Source organism: Amblyomma americanum, chromosome 7 (assembly GCF_052857255.1).
Source record: "Amblyomma americanum isolate KBUSLIRL-KWMA chromosome 7, ASM5285725v1, whole genome shotgun sequence".
Taxonomy (NCBI): domain Eukaryota; kingdom Metazoa; phylum Arthropoda; class Arachnida; order Ixodida; family Ixodidae; genus Amblyomma; species Amblyomma americanum.
The window spans coordinates 35,121,842-35,141,701 of NC_135503.1; the positions used below are offsets into that span (position 1 = coordinate 35,121,842).

Consider the following 19,860-nt stretch of genomic DNA (forward strand, 5'->3'; position numbering starts at 1 on the left):
GCGCCACAATTCCCATAGTCACGGCAAGAAGCTTTCGGCAATCTCGCGTGGCGAGGGAAACTCGGCTGGTCGGTGGGATCGGCTCCACAGAATTGGGGAAGCCAATTTCCAGGCTATGCCATCGACCCGGCTTTGCGAGGAGTCTTCTGTGGCTTTGCGAGGACTCTACGCATCCATTTTGTTTGGTCGTATACAGCCCGTAATAGTACCCACGCTTTTTTTGCGGCGCTGCATAGCATGCTTTATTTACCCGGTCGTCCATTTCGAATATTTAAGGTGCACTAAAGTTCTCTGAAAGACAACTGTGCGCTTGACAGACGAAGACAGAGGGAGAACAAACACTACACACGAGCCTAACCTTCCAGCTATTATTCAAGTTGGAAGTTGAGCCTTGTGTGCCGTGTGTGTCCTCCCTCTGCCTTCGTCTCATAAACGCACAGCTGTATTTCAAAGATCATGAACAAACTAGCTCGTAAAAAAAGTGTTACTGGACCACTGAAGACCGTTCTGGACAACTTATTCCATTTTTTTTGTTTGGATTCCGTGAATAAATAGTTTCATTCGCGGACAACACAGACGGAAATTGAGCTCACGGAAATAAAAATACGCGTGGCCTCTCTGCTTTCGCGAGACTGAACCTCCTCATCTTGCGAATGGCAAGTGAAAACTGTGATGACTACCAAAACAATTTTTATTGTTCTTTTTGGACACGACGTAAGTAGCAGTATGATAAAACCGCTACATATTTGTAGTTCAGTGAACATATCACCGAAAAAACAAGTCAGATGCAATCAAACTATTTTTAAAGCGATAGCGTTCAGGCCCCGTTACCCAGGAAATCCGGTGTCGGTGTTGTCGGCGTCGGCGTTGTGAGCGAAATGTCAAGAGCATGACTGACCGGCAGGTGGCGCCCAGAGAGCAGCCTATGAGGCAGGCGGGTTACCTATGTCACGTGACGTTGTGGTATAATCACAACCTGCCAATCGGACAGTGAGCAAACTGCCCACTGTGGCAGGTGCTAGTTAAATTAATGAGTGTTCGCTCGGGAAGAGCAACCTGGGTCGCACAAAGCCCCCCGCTGGGAGCACCTGCCATCGCAGGGCAGTGGCGCATCGCTTAACCGCTGCAGCACTGCTCCTGGATGGGTATGAGGACACCCAGGGATATATGAATGTAGAGGATGTCCTTCTGCATATATGGGAATTAACCCATGTGCTATCGCGTCATACCGCTAACGTGGAGCTCAAGTGTCGCCTTCAATTTTTTTCTCGTCTGCTGCCGAGGGCTGATGCGCCCTATCTCCTGCTCCGGCGTAAGCGCACGCCTCACTTTTCCTTGTGGTGCGTCGGTCATCACGGTTCCCTTTACTCGAAAGTCCCGTGTCTTCCCCACTTCCCAGTTTTGCAATCCCGCGACATCTGTGGGTGTATGTATACACTTTTTAGCGTGACGTCCGGGATGCCATCGCGTTTTGTTGAAAGTGTTGTTCGATTCGCGAGCAACCCGCACATTTTCGAAGATCACTCCGCTTATTACTGCATATTACTCCGCCAATGGCAGAGCGGCAGGCCGCCACGCAACTGGCTGAAAGGCACTCCTACTCTATGCGCTCAGTAAAAAAAAAAGAAGGAAAAGAGGCTGGGACGTTTAATCAGGTTTAACACGAAATCGTGCCACAGGAAGAAAATTCGTAGTTTCTAAGAAAGCTCGAAGCGTGTAGGAGTTCTCGCTGTAAAAAGACAAGCTCAGAATTCTCTTTGGTGCACCTTTAATGCTATCACGCCACTGTGCTACTATCGTGTGCTACTATCCTGGAAGCGCTGTCACGTCTCGGTCGTCAACCTTTCCACCGAAACGCGCCTGGAGGCGTCATTCCATCGATCCTACTGCGAAAATGAAAAACAAAAGATCAAGAAAGAACAAGCTTCGCGTGACGTTGGGAAAGGAGAATACGTGAACTTCGCCCAGGCATGTTGCGCGATACTTCTCTTTGGCGCAGTCTGACGAAAATCTTCGTAACCTGCCATTAGCGCGCGCTTCGGTCCCGAGCGAAGGGCCCGCCCTCTTGCGACAGCTAAGAAGAAAGGGTTTTCACAGCTCCGCATTTCATGGGAGCTTCCGAATTAAAATTCGCAGTAGTCGGGGGGGGGGGGGGGGCACTCCAAGGGGGCGCACTCCAATGTCTCTCTGCTGCGCGAACATTGTACTACAGTGGCCGAAATTCGCCTGCTATTACGGCATACAGAACCGGAGTAGCAATTTGAGCTTGTTTGTATGGGTAATGATGAAGCTGTAAAAGCGCAATTTCCTTGTCGAGACTAGATTAGCGGCAATAAAGCCCGTATGGCGTATCAAACGCGACCTCGTGCTCAGTCAGTCTGCCAGTGCCAAACGGACTCTAGATGCCTTTATTCAAGCAAGAGGCACCAAGGGCGCGTTTCTGTCAAAGCCAGCATGACGTCTTCTCTAATGCCTAGCATCAATGGGAGCAGCAACTAATGGCAAATGACTAAATGGAATGCAAAGGAAATGGGTCGTTGCAGAGTTCGGCAGCAGATTTGTATTTTTTTTACATTAGACATGTTTTACATTACAGACGCGTTTATTTCGTACTGAAAGCAGCCCGCGATTTCGAAATTATACTGCAATGCGATGGTCATAACCTTGTCGTTCCAAATAAAGCTCATTGTCTAGTGTGTTCCAGTTAATTAAACTTACTAGTTATTTATTTCGCTCAGAACAAGAAGTTCTCTAAGGCGAAAAAGTTCTTTACGTTAGTGCGCAGCTCTAAGTACAGTTGCCGACTGCATCGTCTTTAAAACAACAATTGTCGATTCCAAGGGGGCGGCAGCCTGTGCAATCATTCCCTTAGAAGCACCCAGTTGAAATAAATATGCGCGCAATTGACTGCGCATGCGCTATCGGGGAGGGGCGAGCAGCGGACAGGGCTGCGGTGCCACCATGGGTTGGCCGGCCTGGCATCCGAAGTGCTCGGCGAATGGCGGCCAGTGGCGCAGGGGCGCGTTGACGCGCTCCTGTCCGGCCAACGCCCAACCCAGTCTGCGCTGAGCCTGCGCATCGGCTCGCTCGCAGTTGTCCAGCGCGTAGTACACGAAGAACAGCTGGTCGGAGGAAAGCTTCTCGAGGCCTTTGAGACGCAGGTCCCGGCCCCAGATGCGCCGGGTGTCCAGCATCTCCTGCGATGCGCCACGCTGAGTGGTGGTATAGTTCTGTAGCTTACGCCAGTTTTCAGAAATGGTTTGCTCGGAGTTGCGGGATGTGGGAAGACGTCTGTGAGACGTTAGACGCACCTGACGCTTATTGCTCCATTTGAACAGTATGTCGGCTCACGCGAGCCTGCTTGACGCGTAACTCGCACGCTGAGCTTTTTCTTCACTGACAGCTTCCACATGAATCTCGGGCTCAACAGGTACACAGAAGCCAGCGAGTAAGCTACCGGGGTACTGATAATGGAGTCCTTGTAATGGTGCTCAAGCCCTGATATGAACACATCCTACATCTTAGTATAAATATTTAAAATATATTTGAATAAAATATTAGTATGTTCCTATATTTGAATCTCCGTAGGTATAGACACCTAAACACAAGTGAGACCTCGCTATCTCTTCTTCTTCGCAGCAGATGGCGATAAGTCTGGTAGTTAAATCTGTCCTCTCGACGGCTAAATATTAATCGTTATGCTAACGACAAAACCACCCGGTGTAATGATGTAGGTGGCTGTCATGCCAGAGCACGATAACTCTAACATAACGAAAGTGCCGCGAAAACAAAGATAGCGACCACAGAAATGCTATCAGTCTGGGACAGAATGCGTCGTTATGTCTCATACTTGTAGCAACGACACAATTTGCTGCGACCATTTTAAACAGGAAGTAATCTGTTGCAGTTTGCGAAGCTTTGCCTACTTGAAAGCTTCCGAACGTAGCCGTTACACTTGCGCAAAGGTTAGTAATCCTCCCCGACAATCAGAAGTGCCTGTCCCAGTTTAGATGTAACAGATAGAATGGGCCTATTGAGACAGATAAGTTGGGGTCCGCATTGGAACTATTGGCAATGGTTTCCTTTGCTCATAACCTTGCAATATTCCTCCCCAATGGTGCAGCGTCGAGTAGCGTCAATGCTCGCTACGCTTGCCATTGTGGCGCATTACGCCCGTGTCACGGGCCACCCATTTCAGCCCTTGAAATGAAACTGCACGCAAGCGTGGGTCTTGGAATCATACCGCTAGGTTGGCGTGTGCCAGAGCCAGGCCCACGGATTGGTCGAAGAGGGCCCAAGGCTGGCTTTTAGCGGCTTGGAAGCCACTCTTAAGCGCAGTCGGCATGACGTCCAGGTCGTTGCGCAGACAGACGGCCGCGCTGCGCAGATTCGCCCCCTCAGACTCGCGCACGGGGGAATCGAACACGCCTGGAATGTCCCTGCGCAAGAGACGTCCGCCATGCTCTTTCTCCTCGAGAGGGCTGGTATTCCTCTAGCGGACCCAGTCGCAAAAAAATAAAGAACGACAGAATCGTGCCGAAAATACGACAAAATGTTTTGTCGCTTTGTCATAAGGACAGATTTTTCTGTAGTCGCGTAGTCCTTTCCTGTAGTACTGTAGTATCCTTCTGTAGTTATGTCGCTGGGACAAGGGACAGCGCAATACAACTGACAGTTCTGTTGTTACCACAAGTATTTCTGTCGTTACTACAAATCCGTGGAAAAAATACTGTAAAAAATTTCTTGTGACGACAGAAAATTTTCTGTTGTGTTTTTGAGCTGGGTACTGCGGAATAGACAAGATATCAGTGGATAACGCTAGTTGCCTGAGAAGAACAGAGGTGTTGAATCCACCTTCGCGATGGAACATGGAAGCGGAGTTGCCTGAGAAGAACAAAGGTGTTGAATCCACCTTCAAACCCTTCGCCGTATAGGACAGCGTGAAGCACAGAATGTGGTGGAACATGGCAGCGGTTGTAAAGCAGAGGGTGGTCCTGGTAAACAGGCGTGCGCACCTCAGGAGCGCGGCCAGGGCGGTGTACATACGCACGCCTACTCGCGCCATCTGGATGGTGCGCAGAGAACTGTTGAGAGGCACGATGGCATCGAACAGCCCCGGTGGCAAGCGCAGGGCCCCTCCTGGCAGCCAGGTGGGGCGAACGTCCAGGGCCCAGCCACCCGAGCTGCACGCGGAGGCGTCGACGGGGTGTCCGGTCAGTGGAAAGCGAGATGGGGGTCTCCATTTGAGGAAGCACGCATCACCACGCCGCATTTAACGTGACTAATAAGACAAGCGTAGAGTCGCTCGCAGACAGGTGTTAGGTAAGACCGCAACGGTTTGGAAGGACGGTGATCGTCGATGACACCTGCATTACCCTCCATGCGAGCCATGGCAGTTCCTCGCTGACCACGGAGAAACACTTCGTGCGTCTCATGCTCCGAAAACCTCTTTTTGGCATGTCATGGTTCCCGCCGAAGTGGCTCAGTGGTTAGGGCGCTCGACTACTGATCCGGAGTTCCCGGGTTCGAACCCGACCGCGGCGGCTGCGTTTTTATGGAGGAAAAACGCTAAGGCGCCCGTGTGCTGTGCGATGTCAGTGCACGTTAAAGATCCCCTGGTGGTCGAAATTATTCCGGAGCCCTCCACTACAGCACCTCTCTCTTCCTTTCTTCTTTCACTCCCTCCTTTATCCCTTCCCTTAAAGCGCGGTTCAGGTGTCCCCCGATATATGAGACAGATACTGCGCCATTTCCTTTCCCCCCAAAAAACCCCCAAAAGCAAAAAAGTGTCATGGAATATGACAATGTCAAATACGCTTTTCCAGGTGACGTCTGGGTCATAGACACAACAATGAAGGGTTCAGCGACGCAGGAATTCAAAAATGTGCGATGCCTGTCCCAAGTTTGCAGTTGTTTTAAGCCACGTTAAGTTTTAGTCGGCGGCTTGACCCAGCTGCAGGGACACCGAACTGGGCGCTTAAAAGCTCTTTTTGAAGCAGCCCTACGTATGCGCGGCATGACTAGGCGCTACTGATTCACGTGGTGACACATGGCTGAACACTGCACTTCGACCTGACCAGTGGACCACCTCAAGAGAAACTTTGGATAAGCTAAGGTCCAGCGATGTCCCCGACATTCAGTCCAATGTCGTCGAATGGGCCGGCGTCGCGAAGTCTCCACGGCTGGCCCTACGGCATGCTAGCTAAACTTGCCTCAATTCCCCATACCCGTATGGTCAATAGAGTTTTGTCAGCCCCAGTCCACGCTGAGGACTCACCGGTCGGCGGCAGCGGCCGCCTGGCGAACCTTGTGCAGCGGGTTGTCGCCTGTGGCGTTGGCCTCCATGGCCGCGGTGACCTTTTGCCAGTGGGCGCTCCAGCGCTTGGTGTCCGACAGCCGCGAGGGAAAGAAGCGAGCCAAGGGCGTGTCCCGTACGCTGTGCGCCACCAGGTGGGCGTCGGGCCCCGGCCGAGGCAGCAGCCGCGGCAGGCTCCGCAAGAAGCGGTCCTCCAGCTGGTCCGTCCACGTGCGCGCCAGCGTCAGCGGACCCAGGGCGCCGCTCAGGGCGCGTAGGAATATCAGCGGCACCGTTCGACCCACGGCATGGCTGCACGCGCGGCGCCTGTGCGCGGTTAACCCTTTAACTACCATTTAATCAAAGTTGGATTGGGTTTATAAATCAATCCAAATTTTTCTTAGTAAAAATTATGTGACTTTTTATGGTCTATGGTGATGTTTATTCGGCAATAAAAAGGGCGTATTTATAGATGAGAAAGTTGGATTATAAAATATGATATTTTTTGTTTCCACCGAGTACCAAACACGTGACGTCAAGACTGATAAAAGGACCCCGTGATTGCTCTTTTGAAGTGAATGGCGGTGCAGCCGAACTTCAGGGGTCAGCGTGTAAAAAAAAAAAAATGGCTGGGGCTTAGATAAGGTTAAGCCTGGATATCTCGAAGCGAAAAGGTTCGGTGATGCTTATGGTTTAGCTTATGGTTATGCTTTAAGATTTAGCCTATGGTTATGCTTGCGGTTTAACTTATGGATATGCTTTCGTTAGCTTATGGTTACGTCGCTGTTCAGCTTCCTTCTCACGCCGTTTAGCGAGACGTGCCTGTCGTACTCCTGACGTTTCAGACTCGGCTTTGCTGCGTCGTTTAGCGAGACGCTCTTCTTGCTGTTCGGGTGTCTCGGACGCTCGTTGAGCTTGCAGCCTTTCATTTCTTCGCTCCTTTTCAGCCAACTCCTGTGGTAGCACTTCTGTATCGGTGGTGTCACTCACTCTCTTCTCCTTCCATGTTGAATGCGCATGCCTATTCTCTGGCAAGCGGTTGTATAGTCGGCCTCCACGATAAACGCGCTTGCGCCGAACGTCAAACGATGACGCATAGCGCGCGGCAGTGGCCACCTGCGCCGCGCGTGACGTCACGCGCGGCAGCGGCGAAAGGTCAGGCGACGGAGACGGCGGCGGCCACCTGCGTCGTGCGTGACGTCACTCGGGTTCCGACATACGCCGGCTCGTGCGAAGCGCGGTGTTGACTAGCGTAGTGAAGCTTTTCGCTTCAAAAAACTGTCCACATTCTGCAGTTTCCTTGCGAAAATTGCCGATGGTGGCGGCACCTGTATTTAATTTTTCGTCCTTTTATAACTAATAAAAGCTCAGTTTTCAGCAGTGAAGACACCCTCTTTGTAACCAGAACACGGCAATCTGCCGATACGGGCCAGCTTCAGTTTTTCTTCACTGTCCTTCGAAGCTTGAAAGAATGTTGCTGAGCCTCAAGGGCGGGACACAGAAACGCATCCCGCGCGTTTAGTGAGCGGTGCATTTGTTGCAGTCGACTGGCCCGGAACGAAGTTAAGCGCACACTTATGGCAAGTGCGCAGTGTGAGACAATTCCATTTTAACGGCGCATGGGCAACTTGGTCGAAATGTGCCAGGGCTGATGTGTTCAGTCTGGAGCATGGGGCCAGGAATATAAAGCGCATGAAAAAATTATAGGAACGCAACCTCCGCCTTAAGGGTATGACGCGACAGATTTAATGGTCCTTTGCTACCTTCTGAATTGGTACCTCTTTATATTTGAACACACTCGTTAGCATATGTCAGTAGAAGTATTAGACCATGCGATACACCACAAGGCACACAAGATCTCGTTTAACCATGTAGAGCGAGGGGTAGAGTGTCTGACTCGCGAACCAAGGGTCATGAACTTCATACCCAACAAATTATCCCAATTTTCTTTAGCTTAATTTACATTACATCTTTACATATCATAACGAATTTTGCGTCACGCTATGAGCTCGTAATCGCAATTTAACTCAATGATTAATAATTTTATTCCCACATCTCAACGCGTGACGTCACGACCTTCTCGACTTATCGGGATTTTATCGACACGCCAACGCGAACACCAGCAACTACGGCGGTTTCTCTGCTAACGGCAGCTTAATGTTGTCGCTTAATACTGCACAGCGTGGAAGCGCTCGTTGCTTCGTCGGGAATAGCATATTTTCACGCCCCTCTTTTCACGCCCCTCGTGTAAAGAAGCCTTCTTGTTGGTGCAGGAAATGAGGCGAAGTTACAACACCGGATGCAGAACAGTGCAGGCACAAACCAAAAATCATCATAGCCGCGCACTGATTGACCCTGTCACATTTAGTCCTCAGTACCAGGACGGGCTATTGAGCTTAATACCTCTTTTACAAAAATTTCTTTAGACGCTCTATAAACTGTCCATAGACTTTTTGTGTATAAAGTCTATAGACAGTACAAATGCTATCGACAGTCTATAGACAATCTATAGACTCATGGCCATACACTTTTAGTGGACTTTTGTCTATATATATATACAGTGGGCAGCATATGAATAGACAAAAGGAAATATCTATAGGAAGGCAATATAGTCTGTAAGTAGTCTGTAGACATTTTAACAACCATTTTTATAATGGCTAGCCGTTATCTGTGAGAAGAGATGACACCATGTCTTATCAGGAGCGAATAACATCACAAAGGGCGCATCGCAAAGGGACGTACTTGTCACTGATTGGGGGCTCCTGCGTTTGCAGATGCGCCGTCAAGAGCTTGTCGGGTGGAGCCGTCAAGAAAGGCACCACTGACAGGGCCGCTCGGAAGCCGACATAGTTGATTGCCTGGCGTGGACCGGATGATACCAGCGTCGAGAGAGACTCCAGGTCGGCACCCGGCAGCAGCAACACAGACACGTCACTCGACGACGGGCTCGCAGCACGCACAAGTGCGGCTGGACCGGCGCTCAAGTTGGAGAGTGGGGTCGTGTCACCAATGAGTGAACGAGACGACACGGCACTGTCTTCGACCTGAGCGTGATTGGCAAGCAAGGCGAGATACAAACGGTCAGGAAAACTGTCGGTTTGCGAGTGTCTTTCGAAGGGTGGAAAATGTGATGACTGATTGTTCCCTAGGAAAGGTCTGATGCTCCCGGTACAACACGAAAGCTTGTACGAAGTGCCAAGTAAGTGTTTACAAAGCTGCTTGTTCCGAAAGACCGGGCAGATCGAGCTTTGCGCGCCAGCAAGGCCTTCTGCGTGGTCAGACGTGACCGGGATTCGCATAGAACATGCGTTTGGTCAACAAGCTCCCACTGGTCCCTCAGCTGCACTGGGATCGGCGCCTTTTCTCACTTTATGCCTAGCGGTACGACTGCACAGTACAGGTCCTCTCTAACGACGGGCAAGAAAGACAGGAAGGGCAATGTGTTGCCAATATGGTCCGCAGCTCTGTTCAGCTTGGTCTGCATAGATCCACCAACCTCCTTTTTTTAGAGGGAAGGTCCAGGAGAAGCCCGGCGCCAAGGACTGATATGATGCATAAAAAGGTTTGCTGCCGTGTCTTGATTACAATTTCAATTCAGCCCTATTTTTTTCACATTTTCTTTCCAAGATGATGCTGGCAAGCTCGCCTTTGTCTAAGTCACTGCGCAAATGCGGGTCCAATAAGCACCTGGGCAAGGCCAGCAAGCACTTTGGCGACGTCCTCGGAGACCGTGCGGGCGTCCGCCGTAGTCGACACGAAGGCGACCGTGGCGCGCACAGCGTCGATGAGGAGCTGCCGAAAGGAGGCGTCGTCGTCTTTCTTCAGCAGCAGCAACGGGGGCCCCAGAGCCAGCACAGAGGGCGGCGTCACCGCAGAGGATGAGGAGGACGACCTTGGAGCCACGGGCGCCAGAGACACGAGCGCCGCTACGTCCAGGTCCCGCAAAAGGCGCCCAGCGGCCTCCCACACGGACACGTCGCTCACGGTGGCGCTCGCAGGCCATGACTGCGGAGCCACCGTGACGTGGACGTTCAAGCCCTGAGCGCGAGTACGCGGCGGCCGCGTTTCGGTGGAGGCTAAATGTAAAAGGCGCCCGTGTGCCATGCGGTGTCAATGCACGGTAAAGAACCTCAGGTGCTCTATATCAATTCGGTCCGTTTCACTACATAACTGTATATGCCTCTTGCTTCCTCCTCCACCACTTTCCTAGTAAATAATAATTGGTTTTTGGGGAAAGGAAATGGCGCAGTATCTGTCTCATATATCGTTGGACACCTGAACCGCGCCGTAAGGGAAGGCATAAAGGAGAGAGTGAAAGCAGAAAGAAAGAAGAGGTGCCGTAGTGGAGGGCTCCGGAATAATTTCGACCACCTGGGGATCTTTAACGTGCACTGACATCGCACAGCACACGGGCGCCTTAGCGTTTTTCCTCCATAAAAACGCAGCCGCCGCGGTCGGGTTCGAACCCGGGCCACCACTTTCCTCACGTTACGGGTTAGGTAACAACCATAAGGCGATTTATTCGCCTTTTGAGCTGTTTAATCTTCGCCAAAAGGGCGAGGAGCGGTAAGTGGTTAGGGCGCTCTGCTGCTGAGCCGGAGGAACAAGGTTCGAACCCGGCCGCGGTGGCCGCGTTTTGATGGCGGCGAAGCGCAAAATGTGCCCGTGTGCTGTGCGATGTTAGGTCTTTCTTTCACACATTCCTTCATTCCTCTTTTCACGGCGCGGTTGAGGTGTCCACCGTGAAGTGAGACAGTTAATGCATCTATTTTCCAAACAAAAAAATATTTTCTTCGCTTTTACTTTTGTCATCATCTCCAGCCGGACAACACCTTCGCTTTCTCAGAAGAGTCGAAGCACGCGATAATTCAAGCACCATTACTCGTGCTCCGCTTATCGCCACGGCACTCACAACACGACGCGAAGGGAGCGCTTATCGCCAACGTCTGGCAGACAACAAAGCAGCTGCGAACAACTCAGTGCGCACTCCCCACCTCCCTCTGCAGTGCCATCAGAGGTCGTGCGCATGCGCCAACACTTGCCGGCGCCGCGTAGACGGCCACGAAGTCGGCCAGGTTCTGCGCCGAGGCCTTGTTGCAGAGGTCGAGGAGGTCGCGGAGGACGCCCACGTCTGCGTGCGAGGCATCGCGCGCGTACGCGAGCAGGGCGTCCTCGAGCGCGTCCGCTAGGCGCGTGTCGGTCGACGCCGCGGTGCCCGGTGGAGGAAGCGGCGCCTTCTCGTCCATCCGCTGGCACACGTAGTCGTAGAAGTTGAGGCACGGGTCGCCGTCCAGCAGGCCGACCAGGCGCGTCGCCTCCTGTTGACACTGCTGCGAGTCGCACACCAGCCACTGGGGCCCTGCGGTAGTCGAGTTTCCGCCAGAGGGCGGCTGCACGGGTGTGCTTTCTTCGCCTGCAAGCGGAAGCGAGGCGACCACGACTGCGTACAGTCTAACGTGATTCGAAGGTAAAATCGCTTTCATTTGGCCGAGCAGGGCCAACGAGCTTTCCCTGGTGTGATGCTCACGTACGCTCCGATTAAAAAAAAGGACTTGGGTTCAACGAGGCTTGAACCAGGTTATACGAGCGAAAGCTCTGTTAAGCATGGCCTCCACTGTCTCAAATCAAATGTCAAGGTCAGCGTCAAAAGTCAAGGTCAGGTACCCAATAGTCATAGTCATATTGCGTTGTATTGTATTGTGTTCTATGGCGCGTAAGCAAGTGAGACCATCATGCGCGTGGCACATGGTATAATTTCTTTCAAAAATTGGGTGATCACGTGGTCATACTACCATAGCTTAGGCCATACCACCACGCAGTCAAGTTCGGTTTGACCTTGTCAGTCACTGAAGGCCATTGTCGATTTGGTGCGCACTGTCACAAATCAAATGTCAAGGTAAAGATCAGGTACCCAATGGTCATAATCATATGATCACATGGTCATACTACCATAGCTTGGGCCTTACCACCATGCAGTTAAGTTCGGTTTGACCTTGTCAGTCACTGAAGGTCATTGTCGATTTGGTGCGCACTGTCACAAATCAAATGCCAAGGTCAAGATCAGGTACCCAATGGTTATAGTCATATGACCATAGCTTGGGCCTTACCACCACGCAGTTAACTTCGGTTTGTCCTTGTGAGGCATTGAAGGCCACTGTCTCATCCGCATCTAAATCGGAAGTTGTACCCTGAGCAGTAGAGCTCTCGCTATAAAAAAGTTTTGCAGTATTTAGGAGTAAAGCGGCTGGCTATAGAACCAATGTATTTCGCCCAGCCTCTTCGCAAAAATAACTGCGTGAGAACTAATCCGGGTGGGAATGCCTGGAGTGATCAAATCCAAATCGCGTCTGAAGTCACGTCACAGAGACAGAGCCTGTGCAGTGATGATGTTCGCAGGAGCCAGGGGAGATCCTTGTTTCCCCTAATATCATGGTTCACGCTGCTGGAGAGAGAGGTCATCCCTGGTTGACCCGCACGCGCTCAGTGATGCTCAGTTGTGTGCGACAGGCTACTTGCAGTGACGGCGCGGGATGGATGGATGGATGGATGGATGGATGGATGGATGGATGGATGGATGGATGGATGGATGGATGGATAGATAGATATAGAGATAGATAGATAGATAGATAGATAGATAGATAGATAGATAGGTAGATAGATAGATAGATAGATAGATAGATAGATAGATAGATAGATAGATAGATAGATAGATAGATAGATAGATAGATAGATAGATAGATAGATAGATAGATAGATAGATAGATAGATAGATAGATAGATAGATAGATAGATAGATAGATAGATAGATAGATAGATAGATAGATAGATAGATAGATAGATAGATAGATAGATAGATAGATAGATAGATAGATAGATAGATAGATAGATAGATAGATAGATAGATAGATAGATAGATAGATAGATAGATAGATAGATAGATAGATAGATAGATAGATAGATAGATAGATAGATAGATAGATAGATAGATAGATAGATAGATAGATAGATAGATAGATAGATAGATAGATAGATAGATAGATAGATAGATAGATAGATAGATAGATAGATAGATAGATAGATAGATAGATAGATAGATAGATAGATAGATAGATAGATAGATAGATAGATAGATAGATAGATAGATAGATAGATAGATAGATAGATAGATAGATAGATAGATAGATAGATAGATAGATAGATAGATAGATAGATAGATAGATAGATAGATAGATAGATAGATAGATAGATAGATAGATAGATAGATAGATAGATAGATAGATAGATTGATTGTTGCCAGGAAGAAAGAAAAGGAAAGTGCACAGGCCTGCTCACTGGCTCAAGCCGAGCCACAATCGCTACCACGTGCAGATAGTAGGAGAGTTGAAAGATGGGATAGACAGACAGGATAGTAAAGACGCGCTAAAGACAAGGCGATCCCGGAGGTAGTGCAATACCGGGCCAACCGGTGGCGGGAGTGAAGCATTCTTCAAACTCTCCGCCACATTGCCAAAAATAAGTCCAAATGGACCCGTAACAGATACTCTACGGGGTCCGTGGGAGACGAGACGCACTCGTGCTGTGTGCGGGTTCCCGGGTTTGATTCCCTCTTGACGCAGGTGGTTTAAACGAAGGCGGCACGCAGAGACGCCCGTATTGTGGTTCCGGTGTACATCAAAGGGCCCGGAATGCATGGTCTCGAAAATAATCCCTAGTTCTTTACTTAGGCGTGCTTCAAAGTCTAATCGGAAATTTGACACGTTCAACATGTATTGATTGTCGCCTCGCCCCCTCCCCTTTCACTCACTCTCTCTATAGGCACATTCAACTGTACACTGCACATTTATTTTGATGTTCCCAGTTGTGCCGTCTTTTTAGGCAGACATCCGAAACAACCCTTTGGGCCTCAGTTCCATGCTACCTCTGTAGGTCCACGAGCTCTCAGTAACACTGTGTTGTTCCGTGGCACGCAGAACACGGCGAAAGCGTCTGGCTTCCGCCTGTAAAATCAGTGTGCGGTTACAAACTAAATCGCCTTCGCGCTTCGATACTAAGTTTTCCAGAAACTAACTCTGTACCTGGTGAATGAATCGAGGGACCCGCGGAGCCCTGTCGGGCAGCAGCATCGGACGTTAATGCGGTTCCCATCGGTCTTCATTAATTCTGAGTGACCGTTTTATGAGCAAATCACGCACCTCTCCCAAGTTTATAAGTGACTGAGCTTGGTACTCGTTCAGCTCGCCGCTCGAGTTCATTTTCAGCTTACTAGCACTGCTGTCTGTCAGGATGTAGTAGACACACGATTCAAGCTTTTGGGCCATATATTGTTTTGTATGCACATAAAATGCATTCTCCACCTTTCTGTCTCGTCTTCGCCTGCAGGCTGCGCTATGCTAAGCACAGTGCATGTAATTGCCAGCGAAGCACAGTTTCCTTACTGGCACCCAGCGATTCACCTTTCCCAGGTCCGCACATGTAGCGGCTTGAGATTCACAAATACGGCGTTAAGGACAGAAGCCCACAGACAGACTTGTGACTATACAGCGACACGTTCCGTGCACCCTCCCGCCTGTTTCTTCTTCCCAAGATTCCCGGTATAGATGCAGTTATCAGCATTCACGGTTCGTCTATATACCCCCTGCTCAGCGTAACGCTCGCCTTTAGCCGTAGCACAACGCGTACCAATTGGGCTGTTTCCAAAATGCATAAAAAATTCACAGAGACACCTAATAATCCTATGTGTTGGCAATGTGATGGAATTTGACGCTTTTTATGCCTCTTATAGATGTGACGTCACTTTAGGTCTGCTGACGTAACTTCCCTCCATCTAATGGGCGAAAGTTGTGACCGACGACACATTTTGCTTTTATTCCTGATCAGGATTTTGACACTATCGCATTGAAAACAACGGCGAACAGTTTAAGGAAGAAAATGGCGGGCAACCAAAGGTTGTCGGTACTTTTCCAATAGAGGACTAGATAGGGACCACATAGAGATCGGACAGAGGGTAAACAACGAGGAGAGTGCCTACCTGGTGGTGGCGGGGAGCGCGGACTGTAGGGATCATCCGACGGTAGGCTGCGTGAAAGAGAAGAGGGCACAAAACAGTCACGTGGTCCCCAAAACGTGACTGTAGATCAATAAGGGATGTAGTAGGCTTGGCGACAACTTGCTCGTTTGCAATATCTCTTGCAGCGCGGTGCATGCAAGGCGAATAGAAGAGCAAGGTACCTAGCTAAAAAAAAAAAAATACCGCGAACCTCGCTTTCTCTACTCCCGTATATCCGAGTGCGCATGGCATGGTGCTAGTTTGGCAGCAATGTACTAAATACTGAATTGCACATCTGATGGGTATCGATCGATTTCGATCGAAAGAAAGTTTGTTTAGAAGTAGCAGGGTTAGAGAATGACGACGCCGAAGATATTGGAGATCGCAAAGTGCAGGCGGTCGTGACTCCCCGAGATCGCGAATCGACTAGCGGCCGAAAAATTTTTGCACTAGTAGAGTGCAGTTCATGTGCGTACGAACTCTGCCTGTAAAGTTCGCGAACATTCTATATAAAAGTTGCTCGAAACAACATGTCCCTATCCGCGTCTTCACAACGTCCATTAGCGTACATACTATACTATGATCAAAAGTTTCCGAATAAAAAAGAAGAAAAATACATGTAACTGCTTCAACGACGAATTACGTCCATCTGCAAGGCCTACTTTAACAAACTTTTACTCGGAATTAATTGAACAGTGATATATGCAGCATGCGTAGAATAAGTTTCAAAATCTCAGGGTCATTACAGAACAAATTTTAAATTAAATACGCTTATATATCCCCTTAGCAGACAACGCGCGCACCTGAAAGAACGTCGCGCATGCAGTTACCCGGCTCAAGCGGAAATGACGTACATTCTATAATAATCTTCGTTCTGTGCAAGCCGTCCCGTACACGTGCCCTTCCAGTTCCTCATTCGTCTCCTCGCGTTAAATAGCTGTGCCTAGTGTGTTGTCTTAATTTCTGTAGCTTTCACGTTTGCGCGTAGCATTGCGTACGAATATAATTGCGCGTCGTCTATCATAGGAGCTCCCTGCTCCAGCGCGCGTTTCCGGAACTCGGCTGCATTAATTTGTCCGTGCGAGCTTGCGAGTCATAACGGAATTCACTCCCGACGAAATTTCCCCTCCGCCACCTTCCCCTCTTTACTCTCAAAACCGGCGAGTGGCAGCGGTCGGTGCGTGGCTGTATATGGCTCCTTGCACACTCCGGTAATGAGCAGGGTTGTGTGGCAGCATTTGTGACGTGTGCTATAGTCTACGTATTCACGGCGGCCGAGGCCTGTGTGGTCACTTCCCTTCCCCCTTCAGTGAGGAAACTACTTGCTGGCTGGAACTTTCAACGCAATGCGCTACGTTTCGTCACCTGTTAAGCGTTTTTGTGTGTGACGTATACTGTGGGTAGGAACAATTTTTATCATGGATGTTTAGCTGTTAAGTTGGCAATTTATGGTACTACCTGTTGTACATTTTTGTCACCACATTTAGATTTAAATATCTGCTTACGACGTACGGAAGAGCATCTGAGCTTATAGCGGACCAAATGCCACATACTGCACCGAAGATGCAACGCGTCGTGAGACATTTTAACGCTTCGAATACTCTTGCAACATTAACTCGGTGCTTGGACAGTTTCTGGCGGAGCGATTCTTAGAGTCCAAGCAGTGCAGGGAAAAGGCAGTGGCGCTGAGGATCAGAGTTATCTTTTCCACTTATCTTCTCTTTAGCAAGATGCTCTTATTGATGCTCTTCCTCTTTTATATCTTCTCGTAACCGAACGGTTATCTTAAATATAACAGATGGTCTCTCATGGTCCCTCAAGGTACCTTAAGAGGTGCCTCAAGGCACAGGGCGCGGTTAATTGGAGGGATATAGGAGATGCCTTTGTCCTGCAGTGGGCGCAGTTAGGCTGATGTTTATTATAATTATTTTCTCATCTGTGTCTTGCTCTCTCCTTTCTGCGGTTCAAAATAATTTAGCAACTTGTCCGTGACATTTCTGTCCAGTCAGCTTTTTGTCGCCTGCCATACAGTAGTAGGGTAGAATGATGGTGATTTGTAATTATTATTATGGTGTGCTGGTTTTAATGGCACAAGGGTGGCTGGACAAAAGAGCCCTATGGCTAATGTGCTAGCTCCGCACAGGGATCATGGCTATACGCATGGAGTAGAGTAAAGGGCCAGGATCATAAAAACAGTAAAATAAAAAGAGGAGATGGGAAGATTAAATGGAGCGACTGCTTTATCAGTAGCTTGATTACACACCCCTTGTTTTGGCAAGGGGGGGCCAACGGCCCGGGCACGTGTGAACGCTCAGTCACACCGTCAACCGTGAGGGCAGAGTGATGTTATAGTTAATGGTATGTTGGATGCGAATAGTGCTACGGGAAGAGGCTACCTTTTTTTAAAAAAAGCAGAAATTGTTCCACCAGTTCTTCCCCTATGACCTTTTCGCATGCTATGTGCAAAGAATCTCTATGCCTCAAGAAACATGTGGAAACTTCTTGTCAGAGTACATATTTAAATAGTAGTTACAGATAATCTCACCGTAATGCACGAGAAACTTTGGAATTATTTGCCTGCTGGGAACAGGGATCTGATTTAGATTCTAGTCGGAGTTGCCTTATTGTAACCCACCACTTTAAAAAAAATGACTACATGGTAGCATAGGTAGACTAATATTTAGGCTGCAGAAAGACGCATGTTAAAAGAAAATGCTGAACACAGATCTGCGTAGCGATATAACGTTCAGAGGCGAGTAAAAGTGATTAGCTTTTCGTGAACTCCAGCGCACGGAGTTGAAATTACTGCACAGTGGTGATCGGTAACTTGTGGTAACCTTTCTCATTCGCCACTGTACGCAGGGCAAGATTAAGACACACCTCACGAACGATCCGCGACCTGCTCGCTAACAGGCACCGTCCCCGCACCTGTGGTCATCGCTGCCCGGGTGCTTCGTTGTCGAGGTCATGTGGTGTGCGCTGCCGGAGAAGACCACCACCGCCAGCCACAGAACGCAGGCCACCACGAAGAAGACGGCTATGCCGGACTCCGGGAAGAGGTGCACCGAGGTCTGGGCGAACTCCCAGAGCGCCGCCTCCACGTCATAGTCATCCGCAGCGACCTCCTCGAACTCGTCCTTGATCTTGGACTTGGCCACATCGCCGGCGGCAGCGTCAGGAGTCGGCGAGAGTCCTCCTTTCGGCCCCTCTTCTGGCATCGCCTCGCCCTTTTCGTAGATCTGTGTGGCACGTACGTGACGAACAAGATCGCGACAGACGGCTTAGTTCCACCCCTTACAAAAATTTCTTTAGACAGTCTATAGACTGTCCATAGACATCTCTGTTTATAAAGTTTATAGACTCTCTATAGACAAACCCTAGAGAGCAGTCTACAGGCAATAGAAACCCTATAGACAGGCTATAGACATTCTATAGATTTAAGGCCATGCAATTTTAGTAGACTTTTGTCTATAGAAAGTCTATAGACTATGAATGAACAAAGATAAATGTCTATAGGAAGGCAATAGAGGCTATAAGAAGTCTATAGACTGTCTACAGACCATTTTTGTAAGAGACGCGCCCAGCAGGGCGCCAAGGACGACGACTGAATGTTCAAGAGAAACGCTACAGCGCCAAAAAGTCCCGTTCGACGGAAACCCCGGCGTCGGCAGCATTGTGGCTAAAATCCTCATTGGTAGAGGCGGCAGTTACGTAGAAAAGCAGTGTAGTGAAAAAAAGAAACGAAATCAAGTCGCAGTCCTTTGGGTCGGGAGCCGGGCAACGCTACCTTTACATCAATGAAGAACGTTTGTTCAGTGCGATAAATGGAGGCCCTGTACGAGCACCTCACACTGCATAGTAAGCGAATTACACTGTAGGAACACTTAGTCAGTTAGGATCACTAATAAGCGTCACAAATTACTATGGACGATGTTTTGTAATAAAGCAGCGCATAATGGCAACATTGACGTCTCCGGTAGGGTACTCCAGGGAACCTCCAAGCGACCGTATGGGCCCTTGAACATTATCCCGTTATACTCTTAAGGTGAAATTAAATTAAGAGTCCCCCAATTTTTTTATGATGGAAGGAAAGGCGCAGTGTCTCACTCTCGTTGGACACTTCAACCGCACCGAGAATGAAGGAATGAAGGAGGGAGTGAAAGAAAGAAAAGAAACGCCTTAGCGGATTGCTCTGGAACAGTTTCAACCACCACGGGCTCTTTCATGTGAACTACCACCGTAGAGCACACGGGCGTTCTTGCGCTTCGCCTCCATCGAGGTGCAGTCGCCGTGAACGGGGTTCGAACCTACATCCTCGTGATCAGCAGCCACATGCCATCACCCTAGAGGCAACGCGGCGGTTACAAAGTTTTTTGGTGTCGATTTTCTTGCCTTGAATAAGACCTACGGGCTTAGTAATCATGACAATGAGTTTAAAATACCAGTGCGCAGCGTGAATAATGAATTAAAAATGGTTTTGTACCGGAAGCTTTGACCTCGCTCGGCGCCAGCTCTGGAG

General features: G+C 49.3%; 1 protein-coding gene across 1 annotated transcript; it reads right to left on the bottom strand.

Moving 5' to 3' along the window:
* Positions 1-2,805: 2,805 nt before the first annotated feature.
* LOC144097048 (uncharacterized) lies at positions 2,806-6,608 on the bottom strand. The gene is made up of 4 exons (XM_077629836.1): positions 6,278-6,608; positions 5,016-5,183; positions 4,244-4,439; positions 2,806-3,197 (listed from the first exon to the last, which is right to left on the bottom strand). Exons 1-4 carry the CDS (start codon positions 6,343-6,345, stop codon positions 2,919-2,921), a joined length of 711 nt encoding a protein of 236 aa, XP_077485962.1. The 5' UTR covers positions 6,346-6,608; the 3' UTR covers positions 2,806-2,918.
* Positions 6,609-19,860: the final 13,252 nt, after the last annotated feature.

Coding starts and splice junctions, on each gene's coding strand:
- LOC144097048 (XM_077629836.1), bottom strand. CDS start 6,345: ATGGAGGCCAACGCCACAGGCGACAACCCGCTGCACAAGGTTCGCCAG. Junction 4,440..5,015: donor GCCCTGGCCGCGCTCCTGAG/GTGCGCACGCCT, acceptor TCTCTTGCGCAG/GGACATTCCAGGCGTGTTCG. Junction 3,198..4,243: donor TGGCACACGCCAACCTAGCG/GTATGATTCCAA, acceptor GGCGCATCGCAG/GAGATGCTGGACACCCGGCG.